Source organism: Teleopsis dalmanni, chromosome 2, assembly GCF_002237135.1.
Source record: "Teleopsis dalmanni isolate 2A chromosome 2, ASM223713v2, whole genome shotgun sequence".
NCBI lineage: Eukaryota > Metazoa > Arthropoda > Insecta > Diptera > Diopsidae > Teleopsis > Teleopsis dalmanni.
Window position 1 is genome coordinate 82897970 of NC_051847.1, and position 14443 is coordinate 82912412.

Here is a 14443-nt window from a genome sequence, read left to right on the forward strand (position 1 = left end):
AAAAGAAGTAATTCAAAAAAAAAAACAAAAACTATGACTTCACATCTGTGAGACGCGTTTGGCAAAAGTTCGCTGTTGCGGCTGTTGCCCGTGTGGCCGGCCTAACTGTATGCGTCATATGTTCGCTGTATGATTCGCTGAACGCTGAATGATATACCCAGTTTTGTGCTCCCCTTTCTCTGCCGCACAGTACAATTCAATCAGCTTCAGCTTTTTAATTCAGGATTGAACAACTCACTCATGGTGTACGGGCGGCATGGGTAGCTGCTAGCTACATTTCACTGCAACTGCTTTGTCAGTCTTTCTTCGGCCACTGGCGCGGCGGTAGCATAATTCGGGAACTTTTTGGTGTGCGGTGTTTGTTATTGTAGTGTTGGCGAAGCTTCCGATAGAAAGTTTAATATTTTTTATTTTGTTTATACAAATTGTATATTTCAAAATTACAAAAAGAAAATAAAAACAAATATACAAAATAAATAAAAATATAAATAATTCTGTTGAAAGCAGTGGATTCAATTATTTCTTGGAAAATAAATTTAACAAAAAAATACTATTCTTTTTTTTTTTGTTTATTGTGAAAATGTAAGCAAAATTATATAGAATATAATAAATATTTATTTATTTATAAAGATGTTTATACTATAGTATTTTTATTCATATATACAAACTCTGCACTCATGTATAATTATTTGAATTCTAATCGCCAAAAGCAAATAGCAGTGTGTGAAGCAGCTTTTTTTTATTTTTTTTTTATTTAATTTTTTTTGTTTTGTTTTTAGTTTTTTTTTCGCTTTTTGTATGAAACGCGCCCTTCTTTCCATTTCGTTGAAAGTTCTTGTTATGCTTGTTCTGTTTTTGTTGTTGTTATTATTGTTAGTGTTGTTGTTAGTGTTGCTGTTAGTGCTGTTGTTAGTGTTGTCGTTAGTGCTGTTGCACTTGATGTTGTTGTGCTTGTTATTGCTGCTGTTATTATGTTACAAAATCAACAAAAAGTTTGTCTGTTGTTCTTCTTCCTATAAAATAGTTAGATCGAAAGACATAGACCAGCCGCACCCCAGCTGTGCACGCATTCCACGCAATCCACCGCCATTGCCGAGTTCATGCTAATGTTGATAATAATGATGTTACTTGTTGTTGTTATTGGTGTTGTTGTTTTATTGTAATATGCTAGTCGCGAATTGTTGTTTGCTATTCTGACAGTGTGCCTGTTGTGTTTGTTCCCTTGTCTTTCTTACCAAATCTATTAATATGTAAATAGCGAAATTTATGCAACGTTCTTCTTCTTCTTCTTCCCCTGCTTGAAAAGTGCTTTTTCCAACCACACACATATGTACATGCTACTTACATACATATTTTACAGCACATATCCGCATATGCATATGCAAATGTCCGTCATAAGCCAAGCCGACACATAGTACAATGGCTGACAACAGCTCCTTCAACTACGATCGATCGATGTGCAATCGTAAAACATGTCAAAAACAATAAAAGCAAAAAGATAAAAAACAAAAACAGATGCTTTTTAATTTAAATTTTAATTTGAATTTTAATTTGAATTTCAGCATGCAGCAAAGTTCTCTAGTGCGCCTCTCCAGTGTCTCCAGTGTCTCCTCCATCGTTCAATTGGGGCGTTTGCAATCAACGCAATTGAAAGATGTATAATCACTCAGCGATCCAATCGTTGTACAAGCAAATAAATTACATCACAAACTAATTCGAAGATTAGGCAGACGTACATTGTTTATTACTTCCGTACCGAGCGAGCGAATGAAGTTCGAATTTCGTTTGGCCCATAATTGTAGAATTGTAGGGTCATTGTCTCTTTATTGTCATTTATTGACCAATAGTACAAAGCGTGGAAGGAAAAGCTTTAGCTTTTGCTTTTGTTTTTGTTATTGTTTTTGTTTTATTCTGTTTTCTTTGCATAATTGCATGAGTGTGTCGTGCGCTGAATAATAATTCATAATTATGGCATTTATAGATAATAGGGATACGAGAGTTCTGGTATAAAGACTGCATGTCTCTATGCTTATTTTATTTAAGTTTAGAATTGCTTTAAGTAATAAAAATTATTTTACATATTTTCCACATAAAGAAACTATCATGTGGTGGGGTGTTAAATACCAAGAAAAAGTTTTATATATGGACATACTATGTATATTTGAATAGATTAAATATGTCTCTTGATTACTGATTGCGAGGGAACGGTTATGTTGCAGTTGTTGTGCAATTACATCCGAATTAGTAGTTCTAAAACGGCTGTATTGATGATATAAGAAGAGTATGTCGTTCAGTGTTATGTTGTAATCGAAAAATATAATACAATATAATCAATATACATATATTGTCATCAACATTCATCACTTTATCGCAATTTGCCCAATTTTGAAGGAAATAAAATAGAAGTACTTTAGAGGGTTTCCGAATAGCAAAGAAAGAAAGGACAAATACAAAAATTTTAGTAGTTTATTGAAATTTGGTTGACCACACAACGCTGTTGCGAGTATTCATCTCATCAGTGGTCTTGGGAAATAATCGAATTCAGTTAGTTGATAGTCCGTATATAAGTACTCATCATCAGTGGTCTTAGGAAATAAACAAATTTAATTAGTTTATAGTTCGAATATAATTTGTTTGGGCTAAGACCACTGATGATGAGTACTTGACAATCGAAATAGTCGAAATAGCGTTGTATGGTCAGCCAAATTTCAATAAATTATCTAAAGTTTTTGTGTTTGTCCTTTCTATCTTTGCTATTCGCAAACCCTCTAAACTTTAAAAATAACTTCTTTGTCATTATCAGCAAGCGTAACTTTTTTAGCAACACTAATAAAAACTTTATACAAGTAATTTGGATAAATAACCTTAAGCAAACCGAAATTACACAGTGTCCTTCATGGAATAGACTGAGTGAATTTGTGCGTATGTCTTAACCAAGCCTTAAAATATGGATAACAAACTATAGATGGGAGCTTTTAACCCCACATTTACTAATTATGATATCAATTTCGCAGCAAGATTAGGAGGATAAAATGAGTACACAATCGCTGGGTAAAGCTGACGACATTAGTTCATAGCTTTAAGTAAATAATGTATAAAGTATGGATAATGATTGTCTGTTTTTAAATGATTAATAAAGAATACTACCTCTACTATTACTATATTGTTATCAAGAAATGATTGAAAAAAATAAATTTTCAAGCAAATTACTTATTTTCTTCCTTACCTAAATGGCCATAATAACCTGTTAACGGGTTTCGATCTGAATCAGCATATTTCCGCTAACTTTTATTCTCAGGACATAAGCAAGCTAGCGAAGTCATGAGATGTTTATTCATCAATTTGTTGAGCACAAAAGAACTTACGAAGAACATTTATTTCGAAAACTCCCACTACTGTTTCATCACGCTTTTATACTGATATCTTTTCATGTCTGATGCCTTGAGAGACATGCTGCGTTAGGTAACGGTAACGGGTTATGGCTAAATAAGTTAGTAAGTAATCCTATATTATAAAGCAGCAAGTTATAAATCAAAAATATAGCTCACCTAATTATACTATTATTTTTAATAAAGATAACAGATCTAGTTCATCCATACGAACTTAAATTTATACTAGGAAAATTATGCTATAAACGTAATATCTTCATTTACTTGATTGTGACCAAAGTTAACAAGCTGAAGATGGTCACTTATCGGATTATAAATTTTGATGTATGTTCCATGATCTTTAAAGAAAACCTTAGAACACATACGAGTACAAATTGTTCCAAAACGAAAATTGTGTCAAAATAAAATGCCCTATTTTGTTTATTTTTCTTAAATTTAATGAAAGATAAATGAAAATATATAAAAAAAAAATTTTAAATTTTGAAGTTAATTTATTTTAGTTCAATATGGCCACCTCTAGCATGAATTATGGCCTTTAAACGGCTAATAAAGCTATCGTACGCTGCTTCAGGCGCTTGCTTCAGGCGATCAATATTTTGATATTTTTTATTGCTAAGCTTACTTTTTAAAACACCCCAGACTGAAAAATCTAAAGGGTTACAATCAGGTGAACACGGTGACCCCTATGTTGATGTAATAAAGCACGAAACGTTGTTATTCAGTCATTCTTGATTGACACGTGCTGAGTCATGTTGTATTGTCCAACGCCTATAACTGAAATTCTCATATGCACAGGGCTTTTGTGCTTCCTCTAAATGGGAGAGATCATACACTTTATTGAACCTTGATGGCTATAGTCCGAGCAGATTTTTCAAAATGTTTTGCATCCTTTTTGCTATACGTTCAGCTTCTTTGTCATTTTATTGCACCTATTGTGTGGGCTTCGCTCAATTTGTTTCTTCACTTTACGAATTATTTCTGGTGTTGTTACAGTCCACATCCTGTGCGTCGGGCAACGCTACCAGTATCACGGTATCGAGCTATGGCACGAGACACAAATGATTTGATCACATTAAGGTGTTGGAGGGCTTAACCACTTGTTTTTCCAGTCAAATATGAAGCAATCACACTATAATGTTTGTACTCCATCGCATACAACTTCTTTCCTACAAAACAAAAATCAAAATGCCTTCATATGTTTGTAAACAAGACAATGAATTGTCAAATGAATTAATTTCGAGCTTTGAGATATTATTTGTTTAATAGCTAGATCGGAGCGAAGTTTGTTGTAATTTTCATTAGCTATCTTATATATACATTTGATAGTACAATATAACATAAAGCTCAAATAGATAATCTGTTAGGAAAATTAATTTATTAATTAATACTGTGAATGAAGCGCTTTGAATTGAGTCCTTAGTGGATAATTCTATGGAATAAAGTTATCTCTTTTTCATATTATTTTTTATACTCTAAACACTGTAGCGAATGAAATCTGTTTGTCTCAATATATTCTTGATCAGCTTGTCTGTCTGTCTATTAATATGATCACTTTATAATATTACCACTTAGTACATCGTTACATGAAATATTAGCATGTATTTATTGTTTGTTAGCATACACAATATAATTATTAAAATACATAGAGAATTGCGTTTTATACATAATACAATTCTCATTATGTTTAGTTTTGATTTAGAATAAAATGAAACACTTTTAATTTGACTTCTATATTATTTTAATACAACTGTAATTGACTTAATCTTTAAAAAGTAAAATATTTTATTTTCAGGTTTTTAAGAGAAAATTGAATCGGCGTTAGTATATTATATAGTGTTGATATTCAATCGTAAACCTTTCAATTTTTTTTTTAGTAAAGGCATTATATTTTTAGTCAAATTTCATTGAAAATTTTTATAGCGGTTAAAAAAATAGGCTTTGCTTGTGCGCTTATATTGACTGTTAAAGGATATAATGATCCTGTTCCGATAGTTGTGACGTCTCATAAAGCGATTATGTGTAAAAGGTTGTTTCATCGAGATAACCAGAAATGTAAGCAGTTACTGATATCCATTAGCATTGCAAATATCTTAGCGTATTCGATTTACCTATTTCTACTATAAAAAGTAGTCATTTTCTTATGTTTTTATACTAAACTATATACACTAACAGTACATTTCAAATCCGTATATATATTCAGTTCGAAGTTAATAGAACTTTGCTTTAAAAAACTTTAATTAAACATGGACCCAGATTTATTTCTATGAATTTAATATTATAAACTTAGAATTTGGAGCATTCACTAATTAATAACGCAACCGAATGTCTTAGATTAGTTTGTGTTGTATCTGTGATACTGTGTCTCTATTATGTTACCATATAAAATTTAAGGGATTGGATATCATCCGGAACTTTTCACAAAGTATATGATGTTTTTCAAGGAGGGATTCCGCTGTTGACTGATATTCTATAAAAAAAAAGTTTCTAACAGGCTTTATCTACATTGCAAACGCGCTGGTGGTCTGGACCACTGTATTCGTCCTTTTTACAGTTATTAAACAAAAGACTAAATCTTTAAGAATGGTATCCTAATATGAAGTTGTTGATGTTTCTGTGTAAGTACTCCTGCCGACAGTTAAAATCTTAGTTCTTTAAACGAAATCCGACAAAGCATTCGATTTGAAAATATTCAGATTACTTTTTTCCTCTCAATTCCGATAAACTTAACTTCTTTCAGATTGGCGCAAAGATACAATAATTTTCCCACTTCTTTAAACTTTTCGATCATGCTATCAAGAGAAGTAAAAACCCGCACTTCTTTAAATTGAGTTTGTTTATTAGAAAATTTGTGTTATCTTTCGGGTTTTTTCTTATTGTTTTTGTTGTACATAAGTTAATTTTAATATATATTATCGTAGCTTCAATTATTAGGTCATTTAATTTTAACTGCATGTATGGTTACTGATCTTTGTTAAGAGTTTGCATGTGCTGATTTTATGGTTTAATAAATCCCATGAAGAGGAATCTTGAGATACCAGTGGTTTTCCAATTAATATTCAGAGGAAACGTATATATAAGCACAATGAATAATATAATTTTTTCATTTGTTCAAAAACATTTAAGATAAAAATTTCTAAAAATAAATTACTGTGAAGTTATTATAAATATAATTCATAACCGCAATTGTTCCCAAAATATATATACTAAAAGTTCCATGAAATATGCCAAAAAAATTAATTTTGATTCTCAGAAAACTAAGCAATGATCACTTAAAATATCGAAGTCTAACCCTGAATAATTTTATCAAAATCTAGATTTCATGTTAAAAAAACATTAAAGTTTCATTAATAAATTTAAATGCTTCATTTATGAGATTAGCGGACTGGTCACTAACCCAATACAAAGTACACAAAACAGAAAACCTGAGTCATAAGTCTATGTAGAGAGGGATTAGTGATATTTTGTAGTCTAACTAGAATTAACCTGATATAAAACTATTTACTATATAAAAATAAAAGTATTCCACTCAACTCCTACTAAAGGAATTTGTGGTAGGCACCGATAACTATTTAGAAATCAATACACAATCTATTGGAAACAATAGTTCTGAATAAATTAACTTGATGGAATGCTAGTCAGTATCTGAAGCATTTTTACTCAATAGAGACTGTGACTACTTGGAAGATTCACTGTAACATAATGAGTTATTTTGGTGATTTTACAGTAGTTTGAAGCGCAGCATATCTACTTGATAGAATATACATACCTATGTATATTCCATTTGCTTTAAGAGATTCTAGTTCTGAATTAGTGTGAGCATCCACAAATTTCAATAACTTCAGCGTTCTGTCTTTAATTTACTTTTGCATACTCTCAACTTTCACTCTTTCTATATATCTTCATTACTGATATACCATGCAGTCCTTAGCATACGTCTTAATACAATATTTTGATAAGTTTAAGGTGAATGGAATAGAGTTTTATTTTTCAGACTCAACTTTCCTTATATTAATGGTTTCAGAGCATTCAAAGTTATATTACAAGTTATTTTTTTGACCCTTATATTCTTTAACCAATTGTGTTTTCTGTAGATACGTTAAGGATCGGTGTTTAAGCGCAGTAAAAAACAGGTTTACTAAAAACTTTAGGACGTACTAAATAGTGCACAAGAACCAATGGTGCCGCTACAACCTTCTTCGCCGCTCAAATGCCGAACATTGGTAGTGTGCGTTTTTTGCCGATCATATGTATTAGACTTGGTTGGTTGCTGTGGAAGCTCAACAGATAACTCTCCATGTACCTCAATTATCGATTTTACCATATTCCTCACAAGAACCCCTAAGATAGAAGAATGTAGACTAAATCCATCCAGCCGAATTTTTAGGTCTTTTAACTTTACCAATAAAGTCTGATAATCTGTCAAATAAATATCTTCCTAAAAACCTATTTCTTCTATGCGCCAAAGCCAGGCATTCAGAGAGAAAATGTTTAATTGTTGTTTCTTTCCTGTAGGTTTCCACAATTTCTGCAGTGAATAATATGAGGAATGAACAGTATACTGTACACCAATGACCAGAAGGAACTGCAGTAAGCCTTGCAGTGTTCACACAATCCCTTTTGATAAGTTCCTAAGATCTAGTTTTATTATGGGTGGGACTAAAAAGGTTACTGCTTAAAGGATTTTTTATGTAAAGTATGGCAGTAAATTATTGTGTCTAGACTTATTAGTATATACATATATCATGTGTAGTATAAATATACATTTATATGTATATCATATACACTATTTGTTATTAAATTTAAACACTAGAAAAAAAATTAGACAATATTTATAATAACTTATAAAATTGGAATCTGATTTTGGTATGCAAAAATATTCTTTGGGTTTCTAATATCTAAGTTTCTTTATTTTCATTGATCAATAAAATGAAAATAAAAAATGGGGAATCACCAGATATTATCTTTTCTTCTGCGATTGTTGTACATTTTAATAACTTGATGAAATGATGCAAAACCAGTGAGGTGTTTCTCCCTGATCGTATGAGCAATATTTTTTCCCAATAAGATGAGATCATATTAAGATCGTTTCATTTAATTTCCAAATTAAAACCAAGAAACAAACATAATTGTTTAAACAAATTTAAGTGAAAACACTGCTTGATTATTATATTATTTTAACTTTTTATGACAAAATAAGAGCTTCATAAATGAGAACATTTCGGAAAATAGAATTACGCAAAGAACAAACTGCTTCTAGATTGTGAGTGTCTGTAGTATATGTATATGAAATGCATACGAAAATGTGTAAATCCCTTCTTGTATCTTAATTTGTTACGCTTATATTAACGATGTAGAAAAGAATATTAGTACTACTATGTTTTAAAATTAATAATATATTTTTACAGATTTTTCAATGTTTTGATTCTGAACCATAGGATTTATCAATTAAAAACATTCAAATATAGACGATGTGCTACGTTATAATTACTGGCTGTAGTCTGATTTGGTTCATATTGAGCCTCATAACGGATATGTTTATAGTATCAGCCATAGTAACACCAAAATGGCTTATAGGACCAGAAATAATCTATGGTGGACACAAATTACCAAATCAAACGTTTGTAATATCAACTATGCAAGCAAAATTCCAGTCTGTGGGCATCTATACGCGCTGCAAGTCAATGCATGATTATGGATATCATTGCGGTCCATTCGATTTGGATGGTTTTGCAACTGATGGCAATGTTTATCCGACTGAATGGAAGATAGCTATGTTTTTCATATCGTTTGGATTTGCGGTATTCTCTTTGACAGTGTTTTTGACACTTTTAACTTGTTGCAGGCAATCAGCTTTTGGTAAGAGCATACACAACATGACCGCATGTTTACAAGTAATTTCAGGTGAGCACGCTGAAATAATTATTGGATCTGTTTCTTTTATTGACATCTCACTATATTTTTAGGTATATCAGTGATGTTGACATTGTTTCTGCATCCACTTGGTTGGGGAGCGAGACGTGTGCAAATGTTATGTGGTGTTGACGCGGAACCATTTTATCCAGCTAATTGCACTATTGGTATATCGTTCTACTGTGCGGTGTCCGGAGTAATTTTGGCATTTATTTGTGCAGGCATTAGTCTTAAGGCAGAAAATTCGAATATGCGTTCACGCGTGAAAAGAAGAGTCGAGGGCGGTGAACGTTTAGTGTGTATTCCATAAAGAAACAAATCAGAATAGTATTTTAAAATTATATTTATTTTAAATATATAAGCAAATAGAATTTAGATAACGTAACAATTTTAATACATTGGCGTACTTGATAGGCACATTGCCTAGAATAAAGTTAGTACTTTAAATATATGTGTAACTACTTCTTTTTGCCTTTTCCTTTTTTCGAACTAACATCGGGAGATTCCGTTTTTGCCTTGGGTAAATAAACGCTATGATTGGTTTTTTTAAGATGTGCAAATAATTTATTCTTGGAATCGAACTTAGCATTGCATGTAGCGCAATCATGGGTGGTTGCTGCTTCAGTAACATTCTCAGTTTCTGTTATAAGCGTGGCTGTGAGATCAGTTTTTATTTCCTCAATGTTTTGCTTGTTGTCACTTGAAGCTTTTACTTGCTTTTTATTTTTTTGTTTTTTGGCGCTTTTTTTATTTGAACTATTCCAATCTTCTGTATCGCTGTTGTCTTTGTTTTCTGTATAAATAGATAAGTTGTTCAAGTCTTCTTCAATATCGGAACTGTTTGGAAGAGTACCTAAAGTGGACTTATTTGTTTTTGATTTTTTACTCTTTTTATTCTTTTTAGATTGTTTTGGTTCCTCCTCATTAGCAGAAGATAATATGGCTTCGTCTTCCTCGTGCGTTTCTATATTATCGCCATTTACTGTTTTAGGCTCTTCTTCACTAGCACAGTTAAAAGCCTCTTCTTCTTCCAACATATCTTGTTTTACACGCTCAGTGTTCTCACGATGCTTTTTACTTGATTCGTGATTTATGTAAGCGCGCTCGTTTTTAAATGATTTATTACATGCGACACAGTATAATTCTTTATAATATTCAATTTCAGTCTCTAGCTCTTCCTCAGATGCTTCCAACATGTCATCCTCATCATCCTCGTCGCTTATATCATCATTATAATGCGATTCAAGTTCTTTTAATTGCATTTCGTAGTTATCATTGAGATGTTGATTCGGTACTTGACGCATTTCTTCTAGTTCTCTTTGCCTCTTGCGTATTTGCTCCAAACGATTCTGTTCTTGTTTCTGGCGATTGAGTGCTGCACGTTCTTCAAGCTTTACTTTATACGCTTGTACACGTTTGTCTCTCTTACGTATAAATGACACCAAATTACGCACCTAAAGAAAGAAAAATAAATATGTATTATTTGTGAGAATGATAAAAGCAAGAGTTTACCTCTTCGTTCCGTTCCTTCTTAGCCTTTTGTGCAAGTTTCTTCAATTCTTTTTCAATTTCACGTAGTATGCGCCTATCTTTTATTTCTTTTATGTCATATGGACATAGCCATGTGTATGTTTTCTTGGTGCAGTACGCTTGCCAAAAAGCATAGAAAGGACCCACTACTTCCTCATAGTTACTTTGCGAATCACCAAAACTTGGTATTTCAGCCACCTTTCCTTCGTCATCCATGAACTCTGCATCTTCAGCAACGATTTTTGCAAACACTTCTCGGTAAACGGCATAGAAGCCTTTGCTGTCGTCACCATAGCCTTTGTAGCATGAGACAGTGAAATACTGGAACACGTCGAGGCAATTCTCTTCGTATTCTGAATTCTTACCACGCAGAATTTGTTCCCGGTGATTATCATACCAAGCCCGTTCATGTGAATCTGAGAGTACATCATAGGCTTGCTGTATCAGTTGGAAGCGTTCTTTGGCTTCCTCAAGATTTTGAAGATTTTTGTCTGGATGCCAACGTAAAGCCAGTTTACGATACGCGGTTTTTATATCACTATCGATTGCGTCCCTTGCAACGCCGAGCTCCTCGTAATAGCACTTCATTGTTTACGCAGTTTTTTGAAATTGCACCAAGGAACAGGTATTTTTTTTTAAATATACAACAAATTTGAGTTACATTTCATTTGCAAACGTTTAAATAAACATGTGTGAAAAACATCTGTTCTTTCACTCAATGTTGAATTCGCCTTAGTAGGGTGTATGTCAATATTTTTATTTTAAATTCCGTATTTACACGCGGCGATTTTGCCAAAAAATTAACTTAATTTCGTTGCTTGGTGAAAAAAGAAATAGTGTCAGTTTTTTATATATTTCATTATGGTTTTAATTTAAAATTTAATTTTTTTTTTTATAATTTAATGTATTTATTATAGAAAATTATATAAAATAATATGTAAAATAATATGAAATAATTATATAAAATAATTGAATTAAGGCACGCAATTTAATTTAATAAACTTGTTTTGTTATCTTGCTCTTGTTATTATATTTTGACATATATTTAAGTTAATAAGACTGTTTTTGGTTGTAATACAAGACAATTTAACAACAAACTAGTTTTAACAGAAATATCACATTTTTATAGTGTTTTTACTATTAATAACATCATAGTTATATGTTAAAAACCTTCATTTCATATATATTATTTATTATAGTTAAGCATTTCAGATTTCTAATATGTTTATTGTATACTTTTAAAACAATACGAAATCGTCATTCAAAAATTGATTAAAAAGTTGATGATATTAATTTAATTTATATAACAATAGCACGAATATAAATATCACTTTCAAGAATTCTACTTCGAATAAAAAAGGGAACAATAATGAGCAAATTTTCAGAGCGAAAATATTTTTTTATTTTTTATACAAATTAATTCTTAGGTTAACAATACCATTGTTATTAAAAAAATAATATTTCTCAACATCGGATGATTTCCAAGTTTAAAAGTAACATACAAATTAGTATTTATATATATACTATTATTTATTTACTACATAATTCACTATATAAGGAAACACCCACTTTGTAAGAGAATTAAATAAATTAACGATTCTAACTAAATCTAAATTTTATGTTCATATTCAAAAATGGATTAGAATTATTTCATTCACCTATTAGTTAGCATTGCGGCCTTATGCTCCTCTTAGGAGTTAAAGGATTTAATATATATATATATATATTAGTTAGCATAACATTTTTGTATAAACTGTTTTATAAAAAAAAATTTATTGATTAAAGTATTTTTTTAAAAGAATTTCTACGAAATATTGATAAAACGGTATAAGTTGCTTTTTCTAGAACTAGGAAGAAATATTTAATTATAAAACATGTACTTTGCACTGTAATGTAAACTACATAATAATCACAAAGTTATTTATATATTATTATTAATTATATAGTAAGTGAGTCCATGGCAGTTTAAAATTTTAATTTTATTTAATCATTTTAATTGAACATTTTAAATTTATTAAATTTCGCCAAACTAAAGCGTATACACAGCCGCTGTACAATTGCGAATAATAACTGATGTTGCAGAGTGAATGAAATAATTCATCGTTGCATACTTTGAGGCAAAAATTTCTAAATAATTATTAATTCCTAAAATTAACACAAATTAAGTTGTTTTTAAATAATTATTTATTTAACTATTAATTTAAGTTTTTATTTAAATTATTAAAAATATTGTTATTAATAAGAAGAAAATCAGTTTAAGATATTTTATTGTATTGTTTTGAACATGGTATGATGGTATTGGATCTGTAGTTTAAAAAGTCCAAATTTCCATGATATAGAACAGTTTAGTCTACATATATCATTTTACATTCCGCATTTTCGTTGAAAAGCATTGAAACTAATAGCTATAATAGTGGTGTCCTCTTCATATCATATGTAGTTAATTAATTAAAAAATAATTAATTAATAAACAACTATTCAGAATTCAGTTCAATATCTTGATCAATATTATGCATATTATTAAAAATCTTTGGGAATATAGATATCGTATGTTGAATAATAGTGGAGACGGAATGCATTCTTGCGTCACTCCTTGTGAGATAGATATTCCATCGGTCATATCACCTTTGATATTTTTATAAGATATTTGTTGCGAATACAAACTTCGTAATCTGTGGGCAGAAATTTTTAATAATATATCTTGACCTTTTTTGCGAAATTATATAAAATCTGTATAATAGTATTTTATAAAGAACTGCCAAATTTTATATTGGAGAAATTACCATCGAAATTACTGCATTTTCATCCACTTTGTATTATAATGTCTGCAGTGATTCCCAAAAATCAATCAATTGTTTATGAGACGTCACCATTTTCTTTAGGTAAAGTGATATGTATAAAAAATTTTCAAGGGATATATAACAATATAATGTAACTTTTGCTTACTTCCTTAGAAATTATAAGAAAGCATAAAAATTAAATGCAGATCGGAATACCCTCAGCTGTGGGTCTGACATTGACACCATCCTAAATAGCATATAATCAAAATTCAGGAATTTTAATTAGTCTGATTATTGTGTTTTATTTTACATAACCATGCAATGCTGGTTTCAATTCACATTCACACTCAAAGGTTAGTTGTGAATTCCAAATATTACTACTCTTAAATAAGACAAACGGCAATAGTATTGTTTATCTATTTTGAACTTAAGAGATTGATGCAATTAGAACAGTCAGAAAGTTAGCCATTATGCCCAAGGCTGAAAGGAAAAGATATTACAAGAAATTTATTTATCTGCATTGCAAATTCCTAATTTTAAAACGAATCTGAAAAGATCATGTAGAAAGTTAGTATGAACAGTGTCCATAATCTGGACATTATAAGCCAACAATCTCAATCTGGTTCTGGTAAATGCCTACCAATAACAAATTAAATGTTTTTGTTGTTAATAACCAAATATGTAATAATATCAATTGCGATCATGTAGTAGTTACCTGCGTTATGCTCTTTGGTGACACTGTAGGTTTCTTTGAGGTTTATTCATTCAATATTGTCACATAATGGCAATATTGAACAAAATTATGCAGAAAAGATGGGGAATTACACATTATTC

The 14443-nt window shown here is 30.7% G+C and overlaps 3 protein-coding genes across 3 annotated transcripts in view; 1 reads left to right on the top strand and 2 right to left on the bottom strand.

Moving 5' to 3' along the window:
* Positions 1-14443, bottom strand: part of LOC119685345 (putative fatty acyl-CoA reductase CG5065) — a 60943-nt gene that overhangs the window by 38374 nt on the left and 8126 nt on the right. The gene's annotated exons all lie outside the window — the stretch shown is intronic.
* Positions 8798-9694, top strand: LOC119685347 (LHFPL tetraspan subfamily member 2a protein-like). Its single transcript, XM_038099603.1, has 2 exons — positions 8798-9290; positions 9353-9694. Exons 1-2 carry the CDS (start codon positions 8858-8860, stop codon positions 9607-9609), a joined length of 690 nt encoding a protein of 229 aa, XP_037955531.1. The 5' UTR covers positions 8798-8857; the 3' UTR covers positions 9610-9694.
* LOC119685344 (dnaJ homolog subfamily C member 21-like) lies at positions 9628-11682 on the bottom strand. The gene is made up of 2 exons (XM_038099599.1): positions 10812-11682; positions 9628-10753 (listed from the first exon to the last, which is right to left on the bottom strand). Exons 1-2 carry the CDS (start codon positions 11415-11417, stop codon positions 9758-9760), a joined length of 1602 nt encoding a protein of 533 aa, XP_037955527.1. The 5' UTR covers positions 11418-11682; the 3' UTR covers positions 9628-9757.